This window comes from Chlamydotis macqueenii, chromosome 3 (genome assembly GCF_036417535.1).
Source record: "Chlamydotis macqueenii isolate bChlMac1 chromosome 3, bChlMac1.mat, whole genome shotgun sequence".
In the NCBI taxonomy this organism is placed as follows: domain Eukaryota; kingdom Metazoa; phylum Chordata; class Aves; order Otidiformes; family Otididae; genus Chlamydotis; species Chlamydotis macqueenii.
In genome coordinates, this window is record NC_141558.1 from 53,668,022 (window position 1) to 53,693,704 (window position 25,683).

At 39.1% G+C, this 25,683-nt stretch overlaps 1 protein-coding gene across 1 annotated transcript in view; it reads right to left on the reverse strand.

Annotated features, from left to right (window-relative positions):
• The window catches only part of ROS1 (ROS proto-oncogene 1, receptor tyrosine kinase), a 72,895-nt gene that overhangs the window by 22,344 nt on the left and 24,868 nt on the right, over nt 1–25,683 (reverse strand). The window contains exons 18-35 of the mRNA XM_086744593.1: nt 24,999–25,099; nt 23,208–23,422; nt 22,718–22,875; nt 21,967–22,129; nt 20,867–21,129; nt 19,922–19,985; nt 19,106–19,308; nt 18,155–18,366; nt 17,368–17,654; nt 16,267–16,443; nt 13,593–13,810; nt 12,790–12,931; nt 8,081–8,313; nt 4,693–4,869; nt 3,489–3,663; nt 2,963–3,080; nt 754–938; nt 216–308 (exon numbers count right to left, since the gene is read on the reverse strand). Of these exons, the coding sequence (XP_086600719.1) occupies nt 216–308; nt 754–938; nt 2,963–3,080; nt 3,489–3,663; nt 4,693–4,869; nt 8,081–8,313; nt 12,790–12,931; nt 13,593–13,810; nt 16,267–16,443; nt 17,368–17,654; nt 18,155–18,366; nt 19,106–19,308; nt 19,922–19,985; nt 20,867–21,129; nt 21,967–22,129; nt 22,718–22,875; nt 23,208–23,422; nt 24,999–25,099 (3,184 nt within the window). The remainder of the gene's footprint in view (nt 1–215; nt 309–753; nt 939–2,962; nt 3,081–3,488; nt 3,664–4,692; nt 4,870–8,080; nt 8,314–12,789; nt 12,932–13,592; nt 13,811–16,266; nt 16,444–17,367; nt 17,655–18,154; nt 18,367–19,105; nt 19,309–19,921; nt 19,986–20,866; nt 21,130–21,966; nt 22,130–22,717; nt 22,876–23,207; nt 23,423–24,998; nt 25,100–25,683) is intronic.

The following is a 25,683-nucleotide window of genomic DNA, read 5'->3' on the forward strand; positions in this document are numbered from 1 at the left end:
GAATTAGTATTTTGTCCTAGATACTGAAAACATAACCAGCCACCTCTAGGGCTCTAGGGCCTTGAAGAATGAGAACACACAAATTCCCCCCAGCTTCCACCTTGGGGATTGTTCAGCATTTCCCTAAATCTGGAGGCCAATTATCTCCCGCCACCTGAACTGCCTCTTACTGAAGCCTAGCGAACAAAGGCTGTGCAAAAAACTTGGCCACATACCAAAACCAAAGAGTATGAGCACTGTCAAGCTCAGCACAACAACTCCAATCACAGCAGCAGTGGGAACAATGGTGCCTGGGGAGATCATGATATCTGTTAAATAGAAAGGGGAAATTGGTTAATGACTGTGCAAACAAACCATATCAGTCTTATGGAGCTGAGCAAACCTGAGAGAACCCTTGAGCTGCCTGCAGAAAGCTCTCTCGTAGGCTCTATGTAGATGTCTACATTTGGTCAGACTAATCCTCTTCCCCTAGGTGTGGGCCACCAGTCCTGTGGTGATGATCTGCTGTGTACATGGAAAGAGAAAATGCCGAACTGCTTGACACTCAAGGTGTTCCAGCTGAAGGCACAAAGTAATTCTCACATCCTTACCCAGCGTGGGAGCTTGCCCTTACTTCAAGAATCATACCATCATGCAGACTGCAGGGCCACAGAGACAAATTGGTATAAATGACCAGAAGTAAATCTTCAGAAGTCAGTGTAATTACTCTGAATAAAAAACTTGATTAACAGAGTAAGAAAGTACAGGACATACCGTCACTCAAAATGATGTCCTTGCTCGTGTTGCTGTATTCACCAAGTCCCAGCACATTTGCAGCTGCCACTCTGAACTGGAAAGTTCCTTCTAAGTCCTTGGCCTTCCATGTGCAAATACCAACACAGGAGCCATTGTAAACCACCTCCCACGAGGACTTCACTTTGCTGGTGTCAGACTGCTTCCTGCAGCAGGCACAGCAAAATAACACAGGTTTGTCATTAACACGGTGAGGGCTGTTTACTGCTTCCCCTTCGTTCTTCAGTTTTATGGTCTTCACAACATCTCTCTGCCTGCAGGAAACCTCAATCTGCTTGTGGCGTTTTAGCTACGATGCCATTTCAGCAATGCTAGGGATCATACATCTTTAGTTTGGCATTGGAAATGAAATGGTAGAATTTTTTAGACACAAAAACCTCCAGCACTCTTTCACCTGTTTCAACGTACACCTCACAGCCAAGATTTCAAAACCTTCTTATTTAGCTTTCAGAAAAAAAAAAATATAAGCTATTTTTGTGTCCTGTTAGAGGTTTTTGCCTTCTGGGGCCCAGAGTAATTCAGCGGCTCTTGTGCATCAGGTTACACAAGCTAAACAGGAAGCAAATCATTGGCAGTGAAGACACAATTCTTTAGCTAGCCAGTTTCCCATAGTATCTGCTGACTGCTGGGTATATTTCTTCCTTTCCCCATTGGACTGAGATTGATTGCTCACAATAAATTCAGAGCTGATTATTCACCAACCAAAAGAAGAACATGTATTTAAACTTGAAAGGCCATATCTGCAATATCATTTCATGTCACACAGAACTGTAATATTTCATGTGAAATGACCTTCATGAGCATGTCAATCATTCTCCCAACATACTTCAAGGCAGAAAAAAGGTCAAACACTTCTAAAGCAAAAAGTAATGGGAAAACTATAAGTCCATGTCCTTGGTGTGGACAGATCCCTACCAGAGCTGTATGAAAACCAGGGGTTATTTGAAAGGACAATGCAAGTTTTTTCTGCAATACTATGCAACTGACCTAACATTTTTCTACCTGGCATAAAAAGACCATGAGGCTTAAAGTGAAATTCAGTCAAAAACATCAGCGTGCACATTCAGGAGAAAAGTTTCTTTTGTTAAACTAAAAAAATAACAACTCAGAAGTGTTATGATTCCAGTGATTCGTAAGATTCCAAAGAAGATGGAGCCTGGAGAACAGTGGCTAAAACACAACCCTGACACAGACCAAGGGACTGTCCTTTCTTTACCCATCCACAGCAAGCCAGGTACAAACTGGCTGTTGGCATATCAAAATTATTGTGGTCTCATAGCATGCAGGTCAGTGCTGCTGTACGCTCACAGAACTGTATGGAGGAAGCTTACAGCATCAGGAAACTATGTCTGGGTGAAAACTTATATAGGTAAAGTAAGCTCAGCTCCACAGCACTGTCAGTCCTTAGCTTTCATAAGCACAGAGTTAACTGAGGAAAAAGAAATAATAGTTGAGCTTTAAAAATTGCTTCCCGATTTCAAATGTCGTAGGAATATCTTAGAAGATGGACTCTCCCTATTTTTAAATACTGCATTAATTTAGCTTTGCACTGCCTGCCTTAAACGGGCCCCTCGAGAGTCATGGTCAAAAAATTAGAAGTTTCGAAGTCACTACCCACAACAATATACTCTAACCTGTCCATTCATCCCTTCCAATACCAGTACAGGAGTAAGTGTGAACTGGCACTCTACAGATGCTTAATGAGACAATCTGCATTTGATGATAGAGCACTTTAAAAATTATCTAGTCACCCTCTGTTGATGGGAATACCTTATGATTCTTTCTGGCCACTTTGTAATGCCTTTCCATGAGTCCTCTGAACACTAAAATATTTCTACATATAATTTAGCTCAGAATACATCCTAAATGCTTGAAATTTGTGATTTGAAAATATCTCTGAATCTTCTTCTAATTCACCAACATATATCCAAATATTTCCTTGTATTTCAAGGTTGGTCTGAAAATGTTAATTTATATTTTCTTCTAAGTTTTCCAGGAATTTCTGGACATGATGGCTTCTTAGTTTACCCAAGAAAGAGATCCCATGAGCAGGGCCATTTGCGTCATTGATATTTCACTCTTCCCATCAGAGCCAAACTGAAGGCCCCTGGACATCCATAGGTGTTTGGGGCTGCTCCCTATGGGAAGAGTGTCTGCACACATAGCTTACCTGCTTTCTAAGATGTAGTAGGTCAGTTTGCTTCCATTGTCATCAGCCTCTTCCCACTGTACAGAGTTTTTACTGTCTTCTGCTTTTTTTGGAACTCCTGGCTTGCTGGGAACACCGGCTTAGGCCAAATGGGGGAAGAAACAGAACCCTTAAAATATGTTTATAGCAAGTCAAAGGGCTAAGGTGCACAGAGAAAAATTTAGATGTGTACATGAGTGTTTAGACATACAAAAGAATGGAGGATCTACATCAATAATCTGCATGGAGAATGAATCTTTGGCCTTCTCTTTGCGATGGACGAATTTCAAAATTTTCATTCACATGCAGCCTTTCATTAGTAGTTATGATCTTTTGCCCTATTACTTTTGCAGATGTGGTACTGTGTTATTATTTATTTTTCAAACACATATAACTATTGTTTCTTAATATAAGCAAATTCCCTGGGAAATTTTACAAAATATTGTGTTTGAATATTCACATCCTGAAAATAGTCTCAAAATCTTGTTATCCTACATTAAGTGCTTACCTGTAGTTTTAAAGCTTGTTGAAGAGGAAGTGCTTTTCACTCCTGTAACATAAACTACGGTTACTCTTACTAAGTAGTTGGCTGAAGGAAGAGTTCCTGTGAGATTGCATGTGTAAACAACATCTGCTGTGCATGCAGTGCTTGCAGGAGAAAACCAGTCGCTTTTTGTTTGCCACTAGAAAAATAAAACATCATCATGGTCAACTTTCTTACTCTGCTGGAAGTGTGTCACAGTTCTGTTCCTGGGTAGATTAACTACCTTGCCACCTTTTAATGTCATAGGGCAGAGATTATGCGTGTGCTGTTTCAATCATGGGACTTTGTCCTCTTAGAGACCAAGGACAAACTTAGGTTTTTTCCTTTGTTTTCTGGAGACCTACAAGTCTTGGCAGCCACAAAGGACAATAGATTAAGTGACCTCTTTGCACAGCCAAAAGGAGCCTTGCCCTCGCTTATGTTTGTGTAGCTTATATTTCCAGATCACCATGATGTACCTATGAGTTCAGCTTGCCATGATGCAATTGAAAGGAGGCGGTTTAGTGGAATTGTGCTATGACATTTGTTTTAGGGCAGATGGGAAATGTTTAGTGTAGACCTAAGGAATCCGATTATCTATATTAAGGAATCTACGTGATCCAGTTTAGCACATGACATTTTCTGTATCCAGTGGTCCAGACATTAAAATCTGAAGCTCCCATCCATGCTGCTGTCACTGCAGCACTTTCCTCCACAGTCTGCTCTACTGGACTAATTTTTCTCTCTGGCATTTTCTCCTAAATTCTATCACAGGAAAATAAAATTCAGATACTAGGCTGTAGCTGATATTTAATGCTGAAAGCCCCTTTCTTCTCTTTCTTGTGCAGAGCTGGCACAGGATTTGTAGCTACAAGCTACAAGTCTGAGGGAGGGCAGTGAGGAAAGAGGGAGGGGATTCTACTGAAACAGGAGACCTGGGAGGAATTCTGGTAGGGTCATCCAGGATGTCCTTTGGCACTATGGAGTATTAAATTCTACAGCTGCACTCCCCCTTGTTCCTGGCAAACACTGCCTCCATCCTGCCCCTTCTGAGCCACTAAGACTGACATCATCATGCCCAAATTAACCACTGAGACTCTTCACATACATCCTGCCACCCTGTCCTGCTCACCAGGACAGAGTGGGTTAAATTTGCTCTGATATGGAAAAAGCAAAGGGGTATTTTTACCTTACGCAGCTCAAACCAGAAGCTGGTTTCATTGACGTGCAGAGGAGCTCTCCATTCTAGCTGGAAACTGGTATTTCTGGGAACTATATTGACAGGTGCAGCTGGAGTGTCAAAAGTTTTTGCAATAACAGGAACACTTTCGGAAAACCAGTTCTCGTTGGGATGAAAAGCAAGAACCTAGTCAAGAAACAGATGAACTGTACAGTACCAGACCAGCAGGAAAGGTGGCTTTAATAGCTCTGAGGGTTTGGAAGACTAGCTGGTTTCAAAAAGACAATATTCAGGCAATGTAGATACAGATATAGAAACATCTTGAGCTCACAGCTGTGGCGTTACACATTTTCGGGCTGGAACTTCATGGCCTAGAGTCCCCTTCCTCAGAGACCTTTTTTAGTTTCTCATTTCATTTTTCTACCAAGACCCTTCTCTTTCTAGACCTTTCTTAAATTCCACACAGGCATACAGATGGCACATCACACACTGGGCAGTGGTTTAGAATCAGAAAAACACAAGATGAGGAGACGCCTTAGCACACCACAAGGAAATATGACTGATGTTTGGGTACACATACTTACATAAATAGGTTTATAGGTGTATAGATATTCCTCATTTTACCACCCAAATAATTAACAAAAGCACAAAATAAAATTAAGGACAGAACAGACCCCCTCCAGCCATCAGCTGAATGTTCTCCCAGCCCATGAGTGAACTGTGATAAAAACTCTCACTGTATGTAATGCATCCAGTGTGCATTCTGCAGACAACATATTTACTTGGTTGCTTTTGAAAATGTCACTCTGGTGACAGCCTATTTATTGTTCTCCTTTTAACCCTTCATCTGTAAAGGGACAACGGGTATGTTTTGTTTTTACAAATCCACACTGGACATTTTTATTCCTCTGTCATGCTCTAGATGATTGTGTACCAACTAATATAGTCCTAATAATACCTATGTGTGTCCTAATATTGTCCTTAAAATAACTTCAGGTACTGAAGTCACACAAAGTGGTTGATAGTTTTATTTTTGAAGTTAATTGTGACTTTGGTAGCTCTATGGGACTTCTTGTCTTCTAAAAGTTACAGAAGATAATCGTGAACACTCAAGAGACTATTTTTAACAAACTCCTTATGTAGTTTAAGGCCATCAGATGCTGCTGACTTAGATGAATATAACCTGCATAAATAATATTTAACCTGATCGTCCCTTCTCCTGGTCTGTTGCACTATACCACTGGGTTCATCCAGTTGTGTTAAATATCGTAAGTCTCTTGTTCCTAAAAACTAAACCAAAAAAAAAAAGCACCAGATACTGCAACCTATTCTTCCTTTTGTCCTCCTCTTCAGGGTGCTATCAGAGCCTTCCCAACTGCCTTTTTAGTCCTTTCTACTTTGAACTCCTTTGGTTCCTCCACCTTCTCAATTTTGTCTCCATGTTAAGTTATTCTTTTCTGCTCATTTTTACAGCAGTGACACATACTCAGGCACGTAATACCGACATTACTTCAGGATGGTGCTCCCATTGCCATTCCTATCTAAAAAGCCCTACTGCCTGAGTTTGACAGCAGGGGTGGCAGGGGGACAGATGTGTCTGCCCCTCAATTCTCACCTTTTACAGCCCAGCATATCTATGTGAGCCACCAGAGTTTTTGTCCAATGCTGATGTGGGAGTACACATGGACTGCAGCAGCTAATGGATGGATATCCCATTCTGCTACTTCTGCTAGCTAGCCTGAGGCCCCTCTTTGCATTTTTTAGTCACTGTTAGTCCTCTGCATTGGTTAAAGGGTCAACGTTGATATATTGCTCTTGTTGTGAACTTTGCAGGTGTGTTTTATAATATACTTTTATTTAAAATGTGACTGCTGCCAAGACAGAATAAGTCAACTATTAATTTAGTCTATATTTCTATGGATATATCAGGCACCTTTTGGTTTACTGGACTAAGAAAAAAATAATTTTTTTTTGCTAAATGGAATATTATTTATTAAAGGAAAGGCAGCAATTGGCAAAATGGCCGAGTCTGCTCTTGATGTAGCATACAGAGACATCCCCTTTAAGAAAGCTTCAAACATGTTACTTTCCTGAGAAAAGCCTTTATATTTCGGCCATTGTACTCACATAGCCCTGTTTATAGAATCATAGAATCATAGAATTGTTAGAGTTGGAAGAGACCTTCAAAGGTCATCTAGTCCAACCCCCCTGCAAGGAGCAGGGACATCCCTGACTAGATCAGGTTGCTCAGAGCCTCATCCAGCCGGGCCTTGAATGTTTCCAGGGATGGGGCATCCACCACCTCTATGGGCAATCTGGTCCAGTGTTCTGTAACTCGCATTGTAAAAAATTTTTTCCTAATATCCAATCTAAATCTACCCCCCTCTATTTTAAAACCATTACTCCTCGTCCTGTCACAACAGGCCCTACTAAACAGCCTATCCCCATCTTTCTTGTAGGCCCCCTTTTAGGTACTGGAAGACCGCTGTCAGGTCTCCCCAGAGCCTTCTCTTCTCCAGGCTGAACAGCCCCAACTCTCTCAGCCTGTCCTCATAAGAGAGGTGCTCCAGCCCTTTTATCATCTTCGTGGCCCTCCTCTGGACCTTCTCCAACTGGTCCGTGTCCTTCTTATGTTGGGGGCTCCAGAACTGGACACAGTACTCCAGGTGGGGTCTCACCAGGTCAGAGTAGAGGGGGAGAATCACCTCCCTCGACCTGCTGGCCACACTCCTTTTGATGCAGCCCAGGATGCGGTTGGCCTTCTGGGCCGCAAGGGTGCATTGCCGGCTCATGTTAAGCTTCTCGTACACCATCACTCCCAAGTCCTTCTCCTCAGGGCTGCTCTCAATCCATTGCCCACCCAGCCTGTATTTGTGCCTGGGATTGCCATGACCCAGGTGCAGGACCTTGCACTTGGCCTCGTTGAACTTCATGAGGTTGGCATGGGGCCACCTCTCCAGCCTGTCAAGGTCCCTCTGGATGGCATCCCTCGCTTCCCTTCCTACCCTTGTTGCAGTCCACCTAGTCCTTCACAAATAGATCACAGTTCCAGGCATCCTCCTTTGAGAGCACAGGTTAGGCATCACTTGACTCTCTCTTAGCATATTGTGTGAAGTATCAGGGCAGTAACAGCAGGATGGCAGCAGAAACTCCTATTTACCCTTAAAATCTGTGCTGTACTCCCCAAATAGAAAAGATCTCAGTTCTAAGTAATTTAATCTGAACAACCTATGTAGGAATAAACTGTGATGTTTGATTTTCCTGAAGACTAAAGGACTGAGAGAACTCTGACAAGTTTTGAACTCATATTTTCAAAACACACAAATAGCTTTACAGAAGAGCATTCTGAAGATTCGCAAGTTAGGGAACAAACAGGTAAAGCTGCTTGTAATTATACCTTGAATAAATTGTCTGTTCCAGATTGGAGCCCACTGACAGACCAGGCAAGTGTCCCATTTGGAAATTCACTTTTTCGCAAGGGTGTTGCTGGGACAAGAGGTAATAAATTGACAGATATTTGATAGCGGATGGATTCTAGAGGTCCATTTGGCTTCAAAGGTTCACTCCAAGATATGTTGATGGTCGTGTCAGACAAAACCACTGTCTTAATGGAATCAACTGCCTCTGGTACTGAAACAGAAAGAAAAATTAATCTCTTTTTAGGTACAAGTCTCACTAGAGATTTGTTTATTTATTTGTTTTATTTCCAGAGAAGTCAAGAAATGACACTGAGGAAAGAAAAAAAAAGGTTGTTAGTATATGAATATGATCCATTTACAAGACTGACTCTCTACACACATAAAACTCATATTCTTGTATAGCCAGTCAGCTGCAGACAAGTTCAAAATAGTTAGAGAGTCTTATTTAGTATCTCCTTGGCTATCTTACCACGAAAGAAGACAAAAAAAAAAAAATACCCAACTGCTGTCCTATAGTTATATAGATATTTATAATTGTATCACTGGATTCCTGCTCTCTCTTAGTTTCCTAATCAGGGTCTCAGATATGAGTTTATTGTGATGCTTTCTTGGATATGCTCTAGAAAAAGCACCATGCACTGTTCCAATTGGAAATTATTTTCTTCAACAGAATAGTTTGAAGGAATAAAACCCAAAACTCAGCATTTTTGGCCATCATTTACAGTTTTGCTCAGAAATACACAGTCTGGCTGACCTATGTAAGAAAAAAACTGGATTGCTGGTCTGATGTCCATGCCAGCTGGTTACTCACTAATTGTTTTGGAAAAATCAACCCTTTGTTTGAAGCTTTGAGATCACAGACTTTGAAATGGTATATGACATGCCCCAACTCTACATTAAAAATTATTTTTTTCCTGTTAAACTGTCCAGATAGGCAAAAAGTTAACAAGTCATTACACTATGTTTCCAACACATCTGATGAGTACATACTCTGTAATTCATGTCCTAGTATTTAAGTCTAATGTGCAGTAGCTGGACTAGTAAAGACGACAGATTTCTCATTTTACTAGCTAAAACATATGTGGAGTAAGAGTGACACTCTGTGGCAAGAGCAATGCATTAATTTTTCAAAGTTGTCTTACTTTTTTTTTCATTCTCTCTTGCTATTTGTTGGAAAGTACAGATTAATTCAAAGTTCTTTCATTTCATTACAGAAATGGGGGAAAGGCAGAGGGAATTCATGCAGCTTCAGAGGTGTGAAATAGTGTACACACTTCAAGAGGCTCTAGCAGCATCTGATTACAATTTAAACTAGCAGTTACATTCATGAAATTGAGAGCGTAAGTGCTAGGACACATGCATTCTGTTTACAGCTGCTTGCAAGTTTTTCAACAAATTGTGAAAAGCTCTGAATGCTGATACAAATACATATTAAAAATGCTCAGCTTTAGGGGGCAGACATGTTTTTTTGATGTTTTAATTGTTTTTATTTTTTTTGTCTAGGACTTTATTTTGATCCTGACATTTTGTTTTGCCACAACTGGAGAAGCCTGTTATGAGTTTCATGTTTCATTTTAACTTGAGACTGAAAAATTCCATTTCAATGGAGCAAGCCAGTCTCCCATTTCATATGCTACCTTTGTATTTTACCACTGCAAGTGTGTACGTAGCTGCAGGATCGCTCATTTTACCACACAAAGAAGCAATGATGTGAATTCTTGCCATGTCTCAATAATATTCAATCATCTTATTCAATCAGTGTGTCACACAAATTTTACAGTACAGATGTGGATTCCCACGCAAAGAATTGAAATCTACTGATCATAGGACAGCTTTTCTTGTTTTTTGCCACAGACTCCTTAGGAATATGCTCATAATATTCAGATATCCACATAGGATGAGAGTCTATTTGCTTAATGCTGCAGATGCTAAGGAGTCTGACTGTTAAGAGAAAAAAAAATAGCATGGTTATAAGAGAATTTCCAAAGAAGCATCTCTGGATCCCAAGAGAAGAGTGGCAGTATGCCTGCAACTCTTGTTCCACTTTCATTTGAAAGATTAAAAGAGGTTCATCTTAACCAGAGGTTTTCTTAAGGGGAAAAAATGTGATTACTCCCAAGACAAGAAACAAGGAATGATCTGTGCGTAAGTGGAGCCACCAGTAGCTCACAGGTGATGCCTTCTTGTGAACAATGGTGGCAAAAAAAAAAAGACATTACTTGTTGTATGGATGGGCCTTTAAGGAAACCACAGAGTGCATCCCCCAGAGAAGAAGAAAGGGGATCAGGACCACTGGCATGTACTTGCTGGCAACTATTCTGAATAAAATATTTCCTTGGGCACAGTAGATCAATAAGGGAAAAAGATGTTGTGACAAGTAAAAACACAGTGGTAGCTGTCCTTATTTGAATTCCAGTTGCTTCAGCACCGCGTGAAGCAGCCAAAAGCCAAGCAGAGGTAAAGAGAGAGAAGATGAAACCTTAGGACTTCTGCTGTGGCACCCCAGATGCATGTCACAATAATATCCTCACAGCTGTGCAGTCTGCACAGTTGTATGTCACCTACAGCTAGCCCTGCTGTGGCTGGGTTAAGCGAACAGATGCCCAAGGACCAGGTGCTACTGTGCCTCTCAATTTCACTCCCTCACCCTCTCTCAGGGAAGAACTGCTCCAGCTCTGCAGGACAAGAGCCATGTGGTAAAACTAGTGATGGTGGGGGGGTGAAACTCAACATGAGCTAGTAATGCACGCTTGCAGCCCAGAAAACCAACCACATCCTGGTCTGCATCAAAAGAAGAGTGGCCAGCAGGTCGAGGGAGGTGACTCTGCCCCTCTACTCTGCTCTGGTGAGACCCCACCTGAAGTACTGAGTCCAGTTCTGGAGTCCCCAGCATAAGAAGGACATGGGCCAGTTGGAGGGGGTCCAGAGTTTTCTTTCTGAGAGGTGACAAGACCTTCAGAGAAACTGGGGTGGTAGCTGCCCCACAGCTGCAAACAGGCAGAGTGAAGCAGAAGAATCTTCCTGCCCTAACTAAGGCGTTTCCAGCCCCAGCAGACATCTAGCTCAGACTAGCAGTATTCTCAAAGAATAAGGACATCTTGAACTCAGGCTGCCTATGAATCTCAGTTACCCTTGTGGCATCTGAAGAAGGCTTCAGGGCCATGTTGGCTTCAAGGACAGATGGGACACATGCTGGCACTCACAGTGCCAGCACCTGGTCTGCATTAAAGTGCAGCAGAGAGTTTAGTTTCCTTGCTATGACGTTTCCCAGGTTTCATCAAATGTAAGATGAGAAGTCAATAGTTTTGGACTCAGAGGTCTGAACCCACAAACAAAAACAATATTGCTGCTTTCTATTTAGTTAGGGAACTAAGGCAGCACCAGATCTATGTTCTGCAATGGAAACTGCAGAACAGGGTGGAGAGGATAACTACGAAAGTAAAGGGTGGAGGACGAATGCAAGAGGAGAAGACACAGCAAGAAATACATCAGTGATCAGGCAAAAACAAGTGTGTTTAATATGACTGAGTTCTCTAAGAGACCACTGAAGATCTGGACAGTGCTTTGGAGTATAACAACAGAAAGGGAAATTTGCAAAATCACACACTCAAAGCAGGAAGTGGAGGAGGTGTACTCAAGAGAAAATCTTTAAAATAAAACACATCTTTTGCTTGCACTCCATGTTGTCTTTTATGGACAGCACTATGTGCAGGTTTTCCCCAAATGTAGCCTTGGCTTGTCACTTTGTGAATGCTTCCTGCTTTTCTAGAAGGTGAGCTGTGCTCCTGTTATCCTTTTCTAGGCTGCCGCTACCTGCTCCCTTAGACCCTGCTGCAAGCTCTTGTTCCTATCCTCTTCCATTGCATCAGCAGGTCACACCTCATCCCAGAGTACAGAGGTAGATCCACTTAGGCACAATTACATTTGGCTGCCTTGCCATCATATCTTGACCTCTTGTCTTCACTCATATCTCTCTCACCCATTCACTCCCATCAAAGTTTCTTGGCTTTCTTCTGCCATAATTGGATACATTTACTGGTGTGTTTATTTCTTTTTAGGTAAATCCTAACCAGTCCACTCTCTGTCCTAAGCAACACAGTGAACAGGCAAGTTCAAAGCACTACTCCTAGCTTTCTTCTGCTAGTGTGAAAGAGACTGAGAAGAGCACTTGCGAATTGTTGAATCCAACTGAAGAAGTGCGACTGGCATTCACGTCAAGAGAATTAAAAATGAACTGTCGTCTTTTCAGCCTGGTTCATAATAAACCAAATCTGCATTACCCTAAGAAACAGTAATTATGAGACTAATGTCAAGTCAAGGGGAAAAAATCTTAATGCTGAATGAAGACATAACACACATATTTAAACGTAAGTAACGACATACACATTTAAACACAATTTATTAATAATGTGGTCCGAGGTGGAAACTGCAACTGCTTAGCCGCTTTTGACCACAGTTTATCTTTCCTTAGAAAGCCAATGAGCAAGAGCGTTAAAGAATACATACACGTCTTATGAATCTTACAGATTCATCAAACCTGGTTGCCAAAACCTTGTGAAGATCTACACAGGTTGCATTTTAAGCAGAAAATTTCTCTGCTTCCTGATTTGCAACCCAAACTTACACACACCTTCCTTTAACTGAGATCAGAATTCTGTTCAAAATCAGAATAAAATGTGAAACAAACCTCCATACAGGGTTGTGCCAATTGTCTCTTTTCCCATAGGCAGCACTTCCTGATCTGAATAGTAGTTCTTCACTGCAACTTTTATGACATAACTTGAAAATGGCTGTAGATTGTCTATGACAGCTATAGGATCCTGAAATTCCTGTAATTCAAAATCAGATAATAAACATGTATTCTTAGAAAAGAAACTCATATGTCACACCAATTATCTGTCAATGAAATGAATGTTAAAAAATAATACAGTAGTGCTTTTTTATTCTAATACACTTCAGCATTAAAAAAAGAATGTTAAAATGATAGTTTGGGTAATAGGTCACTAAAGAAAACACATACCAAAAAACAAGCTGAGGTGTAATTAGCATGGCTACAACAGCCCATTGTTCAGTGGCTGGTACTTAAATAGGAAATGACAAAGTCCAAAAAAAATGTAGCAGATGAAAAAATTACTAAGGCAAGTACAACTACCATAAAGCACATAAAGGCAAGCCGTATGGTTGCTGGACAGTCTCAAGAGTTATTTAAACAGATTCATATCTACCATAACTGTTTTTTCTACAAGTAGAAACTGAAGACCTGTTTTAACAAGATTTTAGCAAAGGCATGTTAAAAGTAGAGGAGTACTTGCACGAAGGAAAGCTAAGCAATCTACCACTTGAAAAATACCGAACAGAAACAGGAGAAGTAGAAGTGGAAAAACTCCATGATAGAAAGTTACAGAATGGTTTATAAAATGACTAGAAGTGATATCACGTTCCGTGTTTATATTTGATGTCACATACATTTTTGTTCAAAAGTAGCCATACCAATGTTTTTTGCTGTAGAGCAGACAAACGGTATCTTGAGTTCCTGTCATTGTTAGTCATTTGTCCGAGAAATACCAGATATGTTGGCGTAGGCTGCGATATGCCGGGGCATAGTTGCTGCAGTGTGACAGATGGCAAGCTTAACGTAAAACTGGTGTTTGTCGCATCAAGTATAGTAGGTTTCTCAGTGTCTGGCAATAGAGTCAGGCATCTTTTATCTAGGAAAGATATTTTTTAAAAAATTAATTACTTCTAGACCAATCCAAACTTGCATGGGAGCCTACCATCATTCTTATGAGAAAGCACAACCACAAGTTATTCCCTCTGCTTTCATAAAGAGAAATAGAAAAAAAATCCCACCTGAATGTACTTTATTTGATTACTTTCATGGATACAAAAATAGCAGTCATCAAAGTAAAGTCTCAGATATAGATTTACTAAAGGTACAGATTTACTGAAAAGAAAACATAGTTTCTTCTCTAAGTACTTAAATGCCTTGGAAATCCAGACTGTAGTTGCTGTATCATCAAGGGCAGTACTCACTGATGGGTCCAAACTTGCTTGTCACACGAGAGACAGATATGCAGAATAGATAGTACCTTTCTTTAGCAATTAAATGTTACCTCTTTTTTCTTCTGAACAGTTTTTCACATGTAAAGCTCATAGTAACAACAGAGAAAGGGAAGACAAATTTTGGAAGGAGAAAAGGAATCTGTAGGGAGAAAACAATAGAAAACTGCTCTCTGATAGTAAATAAAAAGTAACAAAAGAAAACCCCTCATCACTTGATGTACTTTTCAAAACAAATTAAAAATATGCTAAATGGACTTGCTGCCAAGAAGGAAAATATTAAGGCACATGCATGGGGAAGATGGAACAAGGACAAATGTTTGCCCTTAGCCCAGAACAACTGACCTCATTGTTGAGATCTTTTCTCCCTAAATGACCAACCCTGCCATTCCTACCAAAGGCAGGTTCATGCATGTAAAAGAAGGAGAATAAAAAAGTCCATTCAACAGAAATAAATGTAAGGTTGAATCTTTTTCAATTTTATAGTTACTTAGAGTAGTAACTCCCATGTGAAAAGTCCCAGATGGAATAAAGAATTGAGTCATTTTCAGAGTTGAAGTTTCTGTCAGGCAGTTCCGTAGAAATGTGTTTCCCTGACAAGAAAGTCCTTCACTACATATTCAGTCCCCTTCCTTCTAACCCTGAAGAGAAATCATTCTCTCACAGAACCTGCGACAGGACAATAATTTTCACTGAGTACTTCTGATGTGTTAAATGATCAACTGACATCACATCTCTGGATGGCAATTAAATAGGTTAGAATGAAAGGAAACCCTAGCACTACCTGCTCACATCACTAAAGCAATAAAAAGCATGTCAGTCAACACAGTTGGTCTTTGCAAACATAACTTTTTCACATATACACCATTTTCCTTCAGTACTGAGAAGAAGAAAATATTTTCTTATTTTAGTATGTTCATTTACCTTTATCTTAAACTTGTATGAATAATTCTTGCATTGTCCCACTCCCCTTCCCCCAAATGCCAAGGCAGTGTATTCATACAAATATATTTGCAGCAGTCAAGGTAAATAAGAGCAGCTCTGTGGGGATCGCTGTGTAGAACTAATCGCTTTGGACTGAAATTCAGTTCTTCCCTTTCTGCACCAGCTAAGCCTGGGGCTCTTGCAGGAAACCCTGTCCCTAGGGATAGGGATGGGTAGATTCTGTATCAGGACCAAACCAGGCTTCTGCACCAATGCCAAGCCCACACAGACCTGATGGGAACAAACTTGCCCAATGTGCTGGTAAGAATAGACTGGGCACTGGTCAGAGCAGCTGCAGGAAGAAGTAACTCTACTAGCTGCCCAGAACAGTGTGAAATTTTTTTATTCCAAAGAAGTCCATCCTGTTAAAATATTCTCTTGCATATTTGTCAGATTTTTATGCAAAACTGAAGTTAAATAATTATTTTTAATATATTCATCATGCTTGTAGCTGTTCTAAACATCTGCGTTTACAAAGGTAATCCCTATGGGTACTATGAATCCTAACTTTCTATTAAAACTATTTTTTATTAATTTCATTATCATTCTACAATGGTTTGTTTAAAATATTAGGAACTCTTAGTGAAGCCTGGGTCTACTGTAATGTAAGCTGTAATTGCCTCTCAGGTACTTCTTTATAAATCATTTTAATAAGCAGAGTTCTTATCTCTTTGCCTTTGCAAGGGCAGACATTTTTTTTTTTCAGCTTTGCATATTTGTGAACAAGATCGAAAATCTGCATCATAACAGGGACCGTTATCAAACTCTTGCTACAATACTTTGTGGACACATTTCCTCTTTCTCTGTGCTTTAATGCGCTCCACCTTTTCTAAATCTCCAGGTCTGACACAACTTTGAAAGTAGGCTTGGTTTGGCGTTAACATCCTGAGCCTTTGACATATGGGTAGTGTTCATCGTCATGACCTTCCATGCAATCCAACACAAGGCCAGTGCTTATACTCATCCTTTTAAAAATGGGCATAGTAAATTGTTTCCCTCTAGAAGGTGTCTGAATCCATAAAGCATACTTTACATAAATACAAATAGCATGATCTGCAATTCAAATACATATCCTGAAATAAATCTGTTAGATTTACAAAACAACCCAAATCCCCTCTACCTGGATACAATTGTGCTGCTGAGCTGCAGGCTAAGATTTTCAGCTCATTACTTGCTCTCTTCTGAAGAAAGTGTCCTGTGCTTTCTTTATTTGCTCTCCAAATTTCACTGTGTTCCTTCATTTCAATGCTCCAGTATATAAATTTCTTATCTACAGTCAAGCTGCCAATTTTCTTACCTGTAGGAAAACATTGTATAGTTAAGCTTCAGAATAAACCCTGAGCAGACAATTTTACGGGAGCAGATGAGTGCTTGTGTTCACAGCAAGTCAATATGAGTGAGCATCTTTGTCATACCATATCTTCAGCAACCTCCCCTGGAAAGGAGGTTTCTGATATTTTCCAGTAGGTCTCGTGAAGCTGAGACACTTTGTTGTTTCAGTTTACAAGAGCAGATTTGAAGGGTCTCTATTATCCATAGTTATGAGAACTGGAATTCAATTAACAAATACCAGAAATAAAAGACGAGCAAGAGATGTCTATAGAAACTTTTATCATTTTTCCAAGATGAAAACCTCAGTGCTCTGCCATCTCCAAGGAACAACTGAGATAGCGTCTCTGGTAACAGAACAGCTTTACCAGCACTCCTCCAGAAATGAGCTGAAAACTGAGCAAGCACAATTAAGTGCAACATAGCTAAGTTGTCATGCAAGACTCTACCTGCATGAAGTACTCTCCCCACATATTGAAGTTTGCAATGCCACTTTCAGGCATAACTTAAGATGATATTTTATCTTTTCATTGAGATAAACCATAATAGCTGCATCTAATATGAAACCTTAGCAAAATAATGTGTTGAGACTATAAGTGAAAACTATTGACAAGTAGCATTCGAGGCTGTAGTGTCTCCATTTGATTTACATTTTACTAGGATACATACTCACATCAGTAAACATCCTCTTGCTGCTCTTTCTCCTAGTTTGTATCAACAGGCTACGCAACTGGAAACTCACAAGACAAACATTTTGTCCGTCTTGCCTATAGACAAATCAATTTTATCAAGAAAGTGCTTCACAAATGCTATTTTGCTGAAAGGAACATAATTTGATGTCAAAGACAGCAAGAATCACAAACTACCTAGAAACGTAACAGAGCACTCAGACCTTGAAAACTTGGTATTTTGGTAATTCTCCAGCAGTGGCAACCATCCACATCTGAGGCCCATATTTCGTCTCTTCCTCTGATAAAGAGCAGCTGGGTATTCTTGGAGTCAGACACATCTATACTCATAGGTCTTCCTAGCTCTGCTTCTGCCACGTTACAGGTGCAGTTGCTCCTCAGCTGTTCTTCTACTGATATGTATCCCATAATGTGGTGCACGGTGTTATTCAGAATATCATAATAAAACATGTTGTTGCCATAATCCAGCTCTTCCATCCAGTACAAGCGGCTATCAAATAAAATGTATTACTTATAGTAGAAAAATATCAATCTGAGCAGTCTGCCCTAAATGCAGTTCTATGACTACAGTCGCAAACCTCCCAAACATTTAAAACAAGGTAACTAAAGCAACGTACTTGCAGAGTGATTCCAGGTGTTTAAAGGATATTTTTGAATTACTATTTTTGACTGACTATACTGGATAAAACGGTTACTGTAAAAAATTGTTGTCTTGTGCTGACTTTCACTTACATCACTTAAATAGAACCACCTATCAGTATTTAAGCGTCATTTGAAATCTTTACTCAAACATAGGCGTCTTTTTGAAGTTAGATAGATATATCCAAGCTCAACTAGCAGTATAAAAGTAGAACTACATCAAGAAATTCCTGAGATATACAATGCAAATGACTCATATTGAAAGATCTTTTTTTTCTTTAATAGTTGATGATTTCATGAAAATAATTTTTAAAATATGCTTTTAAAAGTTTTTACTAATATATGCCTTACCTTAAGAAAGGATATGAAAACAGAGATGATACAGTTGAATTAATTTTACCCAACTGGATGTTCAAGGCTTTTAGAGATTTTATCTTGAGCTCAAGATCAATAACAAATATTTGAGTTTCATTCCATGATGTTTTCAGGGCAACAAAGAGATGTCTTGCAATCCAGTCAACGGTGACGGCCGTGGCATTACGAAGATATGTATCTTTGAAAAACTTAAGAAAAAAATATAAACATTACTAAAACTGCTTGAGAGCAGTATTTTCCCACCTGATGCCAGGACATTATGAAATTAGGTTTGTTTCCAAAATAATTTCTGCTTGGCAAGTAGAAGTCAAAATATAAAGAGATGCTGTGGAACGAAGATTCTGATATTTTTATACAAATGAAAACTATTGCTTCACAAATAACGGTTGTTGCTTCCATGTTGTTTCCATATTCTTGACGTTAAAATGAAATCACATTAATTTAAATTACATTTGATACAAAAAATAAATTTATTGTATTTAATAGTGTGAATTTTAAATTAAATGTCTGTTGAAATATCTTATCAACAAAATAGATGTTAGTAAAATCGTATATGTTTAATAGGAAAACTTTACCAATGGCATACTCTGGACTATTCTAATAGCTGTTGATGACAAAAAAAAAAAATCAAAGTCTAAATTTTATTATACTATACATATGTGTATTGTACTGCTAGAAAGGAAAATCATCCAGCTAATCTCTTTCACATTACATCTCATACCAACTGGCAGTCATTAAGAACATTATGTCTTTCTGGTTCTGTTCTTCCCACTGTATTTTGTCATTAAACGTGCTTTGTTTATCATGCTTTTTTGTTTCTGTTTCAAATATGCAGTTTTGACTTCCTCAAAAAACATAATTAACCCCAAAATAATTACATTAATGGTCACATATTTTCCTCAAGAAAGGGAATGAACAAAGCAATACCTGCAACTTTGAAGCAGTCTGTATATTCAGAAGAAAAAGAGAATCTTCTACGATATAGTATGCTTTGTCATCATTAGCAGTATAACAGATGTCCTTTACATTTGTCTTTGCTGAAAGTTCCCATATGGTATGATTATTGTCTATGTCAGTAAGAAACAACTTGTTGGCAGAAACAGTTATAAGAGTTGGGACAGGGAAAAGATCTGGAAGAAAAAGGGCAGAGCAGAATTTACATAAAACATTCTAGACAATAGCAGTCATTCAAATTATATTTGGTTGTATGTCACAGCAAATAAATAAAATAATGAGATGTCTTCTTGTTACATGCAAAGTCCTAAGATTTTTTCAATGGTTTTGTGGATGCTTACCTAACAAATCTAAGCCTAGTAAAATCCAATTTGCTCACTTAATTACATTTAACAGCCCAACTTGAAATAGTCTATGATGTCTAGTAGATCTCTAACTCTCCTGGTGACCTTTCACAGCTCAATTAGAAATACTTTATAATGTTTAGCAGTATACAGATTATAAATCAAAACCTGCTGTTCCGTACTACCCTGGGGTTGCCTAGAAAAGTCGATTTAGTGTAGTTTTGTGGAAAGGCTTGACATCCCTGAAATTTAATCTAATGATAAGAAATGTGTTAACAATTTTGTGTCAGAAGCTGTAACTCTTTCCTCTGTGGTGTCTACTGTAGGGTGGAACAAATGTCGCGCAAAGTGTTGGAGGCTATTTATCAGATTACCAAATTCCTGTACTGTCAATTTCAGCAGCTATGACACGCAAACAGTGAGATGGCATCTAAGTGGTCCATACCTGATGAATTCCTCTCTGCTATATCAGACAAAGGTCCTGGACCTACAGAGGTGAAGGCTTGCACCTGTGGGACAAAAGATTGTTGCATATGTTAAATAGCAACATAAATAATTGTATTCAAGAGCCTGTAAACTCACAGGTAACGACAAAACCAGAACCCGACCCCCTGGCTGCTCAGCTTAGAACATACGCACGTGCTCTGTTCGACCTAAGGCTGTGCTGGTCCCTTCAAAGGCTACATTCAAGGTCAGACTATGGCTATGAAGGGGATTTTAAGCAGTGGCCCAGAGAGTGACAATGCATGTTGCATCTATCAATCAGAGCTCAAAGGACACCAAATAGTCTTGTCTCTTTCCTCAGCCTGGAGCAGTTCCTACTGTTGGTTGATGTGGCAACCAACATGGTGTTCTACCTCATCAGTACCCAGCCTATTACATGCTCTCATGTTTTTAACTTGTCTTTCAAGCACATATTCTCTGTGTTCCAAACCTTTTACCACAACAAAAATATGACCTTTTGACGAGTTTTAATATGGAAATCTCTTTTTATGGATACAGTATGAGTCCTTGGATTTCTCCAGCAGTGGAACTTCTCTTGATCTGTGGCTCTGTTTTAATAGCCTGTCACTCTCCACCAGCTCAGACAAATCTGTGTTTAACTTGCAGCTTTTAGCAGTGGCTTTGGGAGACCTCTAGAAAAGTTTATTTTGGGCCTCACCAAACCTGCATAATATTGAAACATTATTTTGTACTTTACTTAGTGAAGAATACAGTATGTAGAAAGGTTAAGCCAGGTATCCAAAGGTGAGTCAGTGAATCAGCAGCTCCACAAGCAGAAACCGCAAGTTCTTGCCCCAAGCCCAATAACATCTCCTAAGCAAACACGTCAGGCTGCACTGATAACATCTACCATCTCACATGAGATAAGCTCAGTAATTTTTCATACCTGAAACCTTACTGTGAGGCTAGGAAGCACATCTCTGAGAGAAAAGAGCATCAAGGTGGGTTTGACGTTGCTTGTGTTCCACTCTGTGAAAGTGTCAGCAGTGCCATTCTGACGCAATAGTTGATAGTAAACTCTGAACTGTGTTAATACTCCATTTTCCCTTTCAGGTCTGTCCCACCTGAACTCCACAAAGACTTTCTCATCACTTTTATGTAGGTTTTTTCTTACTATATATATTCTAGTGTTTGTAGGGGCTGAAGGAACTGTATATATATTAAAAAAAAAAAAAGATAAAAAACCAGAGTGAAGTACTCCTATTAAAACACAAACTCTGCTCCATATTTACCTCTTAGTTTTGAGCCTGAGCTTTACAACCCCAGTGCTGATAGACACAGATAGCAATTGATGAGGTGTAAATCACAGAAGAATATCTAAAACTTCGTGGTAATTCCTTTCTGTTTTTCTTTGGTGTGTAGGTATCTGATTTTAATTTGCTTAGCAAAAAAAAAAGAGCTGTATGAACACAGACAAATGCACTCTTGCACTCAGACTGAGACATATCTATTTAGCCAAGTCCTGTGGGTGACAATGGAGCTGCAAGAATTTTCACGGTATAGAGCATACTCCATCAGCCCTCCTAGCCACTTTGAAGTCTACTGCAGTTCATAAGCTTTCTCAGTGCTCCTGTCACTTAGCACTATATTTTAGCTGACTTTATTTGACCTACATGAGTGCAAAAATAAACACTGAAGTAAAAAGTACATAAGCTTTATTAAAAACTTAATAAGTGGTTAATATATTATATGCAGCCTTTGATGGTCATTGTAATGGATCTCAATTTATCTTTCCTGCTCATAGTCATAGGCACGTGGTGGATATATTGTCATGGACTTTCTGTTCCAAATTCTATTGCTGCAGCTGCGTGCATTTATGTGTGCAGTAGATAACTGCCAAAGATACTCAAGAACATGTCCTTGCAACTCTGCCTGCAGCTGACTAGTCCTGAAAGCTGCTCATTCCTCCCCAGGGTTTCACTTGCTGACACAGATCTGGTCTCAGTACCCATTATAGGTGAGGAATGGGATTTAAAATTCTGGTACCTCCTTCAGGGGCTCGAAGTAATACAGATGTTGTTGGTGCCTTGCCCCAGTATGTGTATGGAGTGACAGTAAAATCAAAGAGTGCAAATGGTTTCAGCCAATCAACTCGATAGGAAGGCACTGTCAGGTTATGGTGATGGAGGCACTGTTCACTCTCTGAAGACTGTGAATGAAATAAAACAAAATATTTATTTCCCCTTCAGAAAGGCCTTCAGTTTTCCAAAATTCCCCTCACCAAGCTGGTCAACTAATTCAAGACAAAGCTTTTCTTCCTGTGAGTGATTGTTTTTTCACTAACTCCTGTGGCACCACAGTGATGGGTAGCATTCTGCTAGCAATCTGCCCTTTGAAATTAAAGTACCGCTTGCCAAACATGCTAAAATTAAGAGTGGATGAAGGCTAGATCTCACATTCAGGCAAAGGCTGTCCCACTGGGAGTTCAGAGGACACTTCTGTATGAGTTACTGTGAAAGTCTTTTTCACACTTTGAGCACTGGGAGCTCCTCACCCGCACGTCACACCTCAGCAGCTAGCCCAGAGCTACTGCTAAGCTCGTGTTCCTCCCGTGCTGGCCTCAGTGGTGGAGAAACAGGACAGCTAGCTTCATATTTACAGTTTAGTTTAGTTGGTTGACGGATTTGTAAATGGTGGAAAAGAAATGAACTGTATTTCTGTTTAAAAATAGATCCATCAGCAAGTTGGTGCAATAATACATGTAGATAATAAGGAGGGATTGCATGAATATCCTCACTTGTAGAGCTTTCGATCCCATGCAGTAAAAGACTGTTCCCCATTCCACATTTGTGTAGGGACTCCAAGTGATGTGAAAACTTGAAGAATTTCCTTTAATCCTGAAGGAAGACTCTGGCACTGAATCTGGAATCACTTTTGGTGTAAAAGAAAAATTTCCTGTCCATAAAGAGAGGAAGAAATAATAATAATTTAAAGACAGTGAGCAATAGGTAGACCTTTCAAACCTGGCTTAAAATATTAAAACACAATGGAAAATCCTATAAGTTGTCCTTAGATAGAAACAATGAATAACAACACTGTATATTCTTTTCAGCCATACCCATTAGCTTTTATAATTGCACGTTATCCAAGTATAGCCAGATATATTTATTAATAAGTTGCTGTTGTTGTTATCTTTTGTCAAATGACTAAAGAATTTAAAGAATGAAGAATTACAGGTTGACAGTGAATACCTTTATTGAGGGGTTTAGATAAAGAAAATAATGTACCTGGCAAAGGTTTAAGTGATGTATGAACAAGGGTAAAGGCTGCAAACTCTGCTGGTTGTGAGAAGGGAACGCTAAGGCTCTGATTGACTTCCTGAGTTGTGATGAACTGAAGACTATTAACCCAGAACAGACGACCACTGTAGTACTCCAGTGCACCCTGAGACATTTCTGAAGTACTCCATGCTGCAAATTCTGTGACGATGGCATTACCACAACTGTGAAAACACATATGAAATAAGCAAATCGAAAACACGTGTAGAGAGAACAAGGTTTATGCAATGTTTGACAAATCAATAAGTTTCTCATCATTCAAATTCTTAATATTTATGTGGGAAGCAAGAAAACAATTTTAAAAGTTTTCTATAAGTTCTCTACAGCAGAATCCTTTTCAGAATGGCACATTACAGGACCTGCAAAACAAAGCCTTCAGTCCCTTGATTTCATTAGAAAACCACTATAAAATGGCTTAATATTCTGATGTATAGACATAGAAAATTTAGTATTTTTAAAACCAGTCCACCTTTTCTCAGTAGTTCCACTGAAACAGTGGAGTCTACTTCACAGCATGAGATTCATCCTACTTCATTAGATCAGGTCCTTAGACAAATTTACCCTGTTAGTTTCCTCGGTAACCTTCCATTTTTATGAAACTATTAACATTTTCCTCCACTGCCGTCACTGGAGATTTAATCTGTCTTGTTACTTCTATGTTAAAACTTACAGGCCTTTTTTGGTCCGAATATATCTTATGGGTAAGAGATTAAATAATTTGTAAGAGGCATCATTTTGCCACCTCAGAAATGTCTTTCAGCTTAGACATACGCTATCCAAAACAAATTTTGAAAAGCTTTGACACGCCATCAGGTCCATTACAATGGATTACTTCTAGTGTCTCTATTCTGGCGTGCCAGGGACAATGATTTATGGCTGCCAATTGGTTCACAATGGAGCTGCATGTTCTAGCTAAAACTAATAAACATATTTTGATTCTTTAAATGTTTACCATTAATCATAGCTAAAATCAGTCAGAAAATTCAAAAATTCAGCTGATTCCACACAAAGCCAACCTGCAACATGAGCACATGTAAATACAGATACTGTTCAATTAAGTTTAAGACATTTAATCTGATGCTTACCAAAAAAAAAAAAAAAAAAAAAATCACTCTCTATAAGAGAAGGACCAAAAATGGAGTTTCATGAGCTACCACTCATCATGCACCTGGCACTTAGAGAATAAAATACTATTTTTCTCAAGATCTTAGTATGTATTTGAACTGACCCATAAACATGGGGGGGGTGTTTTTTGTTTGTTTGTTTGTTTTTAAATACACCTTTCAGGAATAATTGAAGGCATTTCATGCTCAGGATGATCAAGAGAAAAGCCTGATGAGTGCTGATTGCTCAGGTGAGAAAGTGGTGTCAGTTCAAGTCCCACGCTCCGTGCAAGATGAACAAGATACAGCTCTAGGCACTTGAAAACTGTCAACTGTTAAAAGTGCGGAGATGAAAATAGATGATAAATGGAGATTATTTCCTAAAGCTAAGTCTAAAAATTGATGAGTATGACCTCAGTTCTGTTGAGCATCCATGGTGTTTCTCTTACTGTAAAACCATGTTAACAACCATCTCAACATGTAGTTTGCCATCAGCTAGGTGTGACCATTAGCTCTTCTTTTGTCTGTTGTTAAATTAGTAACTAGTGCACCCAGCATTGGACAAAAAAAAATTTTTAAGAGTATCACAAAAACTAGAAAATACAGACTTTCTTACCTCTGCTACACATTTACTTACCCTTCTTTGCAAAGAGAAATTCTGTATAGGTTTAGGCATAGACCATCTTGCACAAGCCAGTAAAGAAAACCATAGCTGAAATCCAGAGTTAAACCAGCAACCTAAGAAAAAGAAGTTCAAATGGCAATTTAAATCTGCCTTCACTTCTGAGGTAGAAGCCTTTAGGCATAACTGTTGTCTAGACAGCTTCATGAGTAGCTTTTTGGCAAAAATATTGTTGGCCAAAATAACATTACTACTATGAATATTTATTGTAACATGAAGAGAAGTAGCACCAGAAAATAATCAGGTCCTTGGTGGACACCTATTCATAGTGGCTGATGATTTTCTAGACAGCATTTTATGAGCATCTGTCACAGTGTTCATCCCTGAAGTATCTGAGTACTGCAGATATGATGGCAATAGCGTATCAAGTGATTAGTGGAGCTGCTTATCAAAATTTACAGAACGCCTCTGGCATTTTAATATTCTTTGGGAGAAACAGGTGGTTGATATCCAGTCTGAAAGTCAAAATCACTTTTTGAAAGAACTATTTCAGATCTTTTGTCTTTGTTTTCTAGCTTTGATTTTATGCATAAAATATTTAGTGTATTGCATTATTTGTGGGAAATGCATGCAAAATTTCTATTGATATATTAGGTTAATGAGGAAATTAAAATATTTACATTTTTGTAAATAATCTATG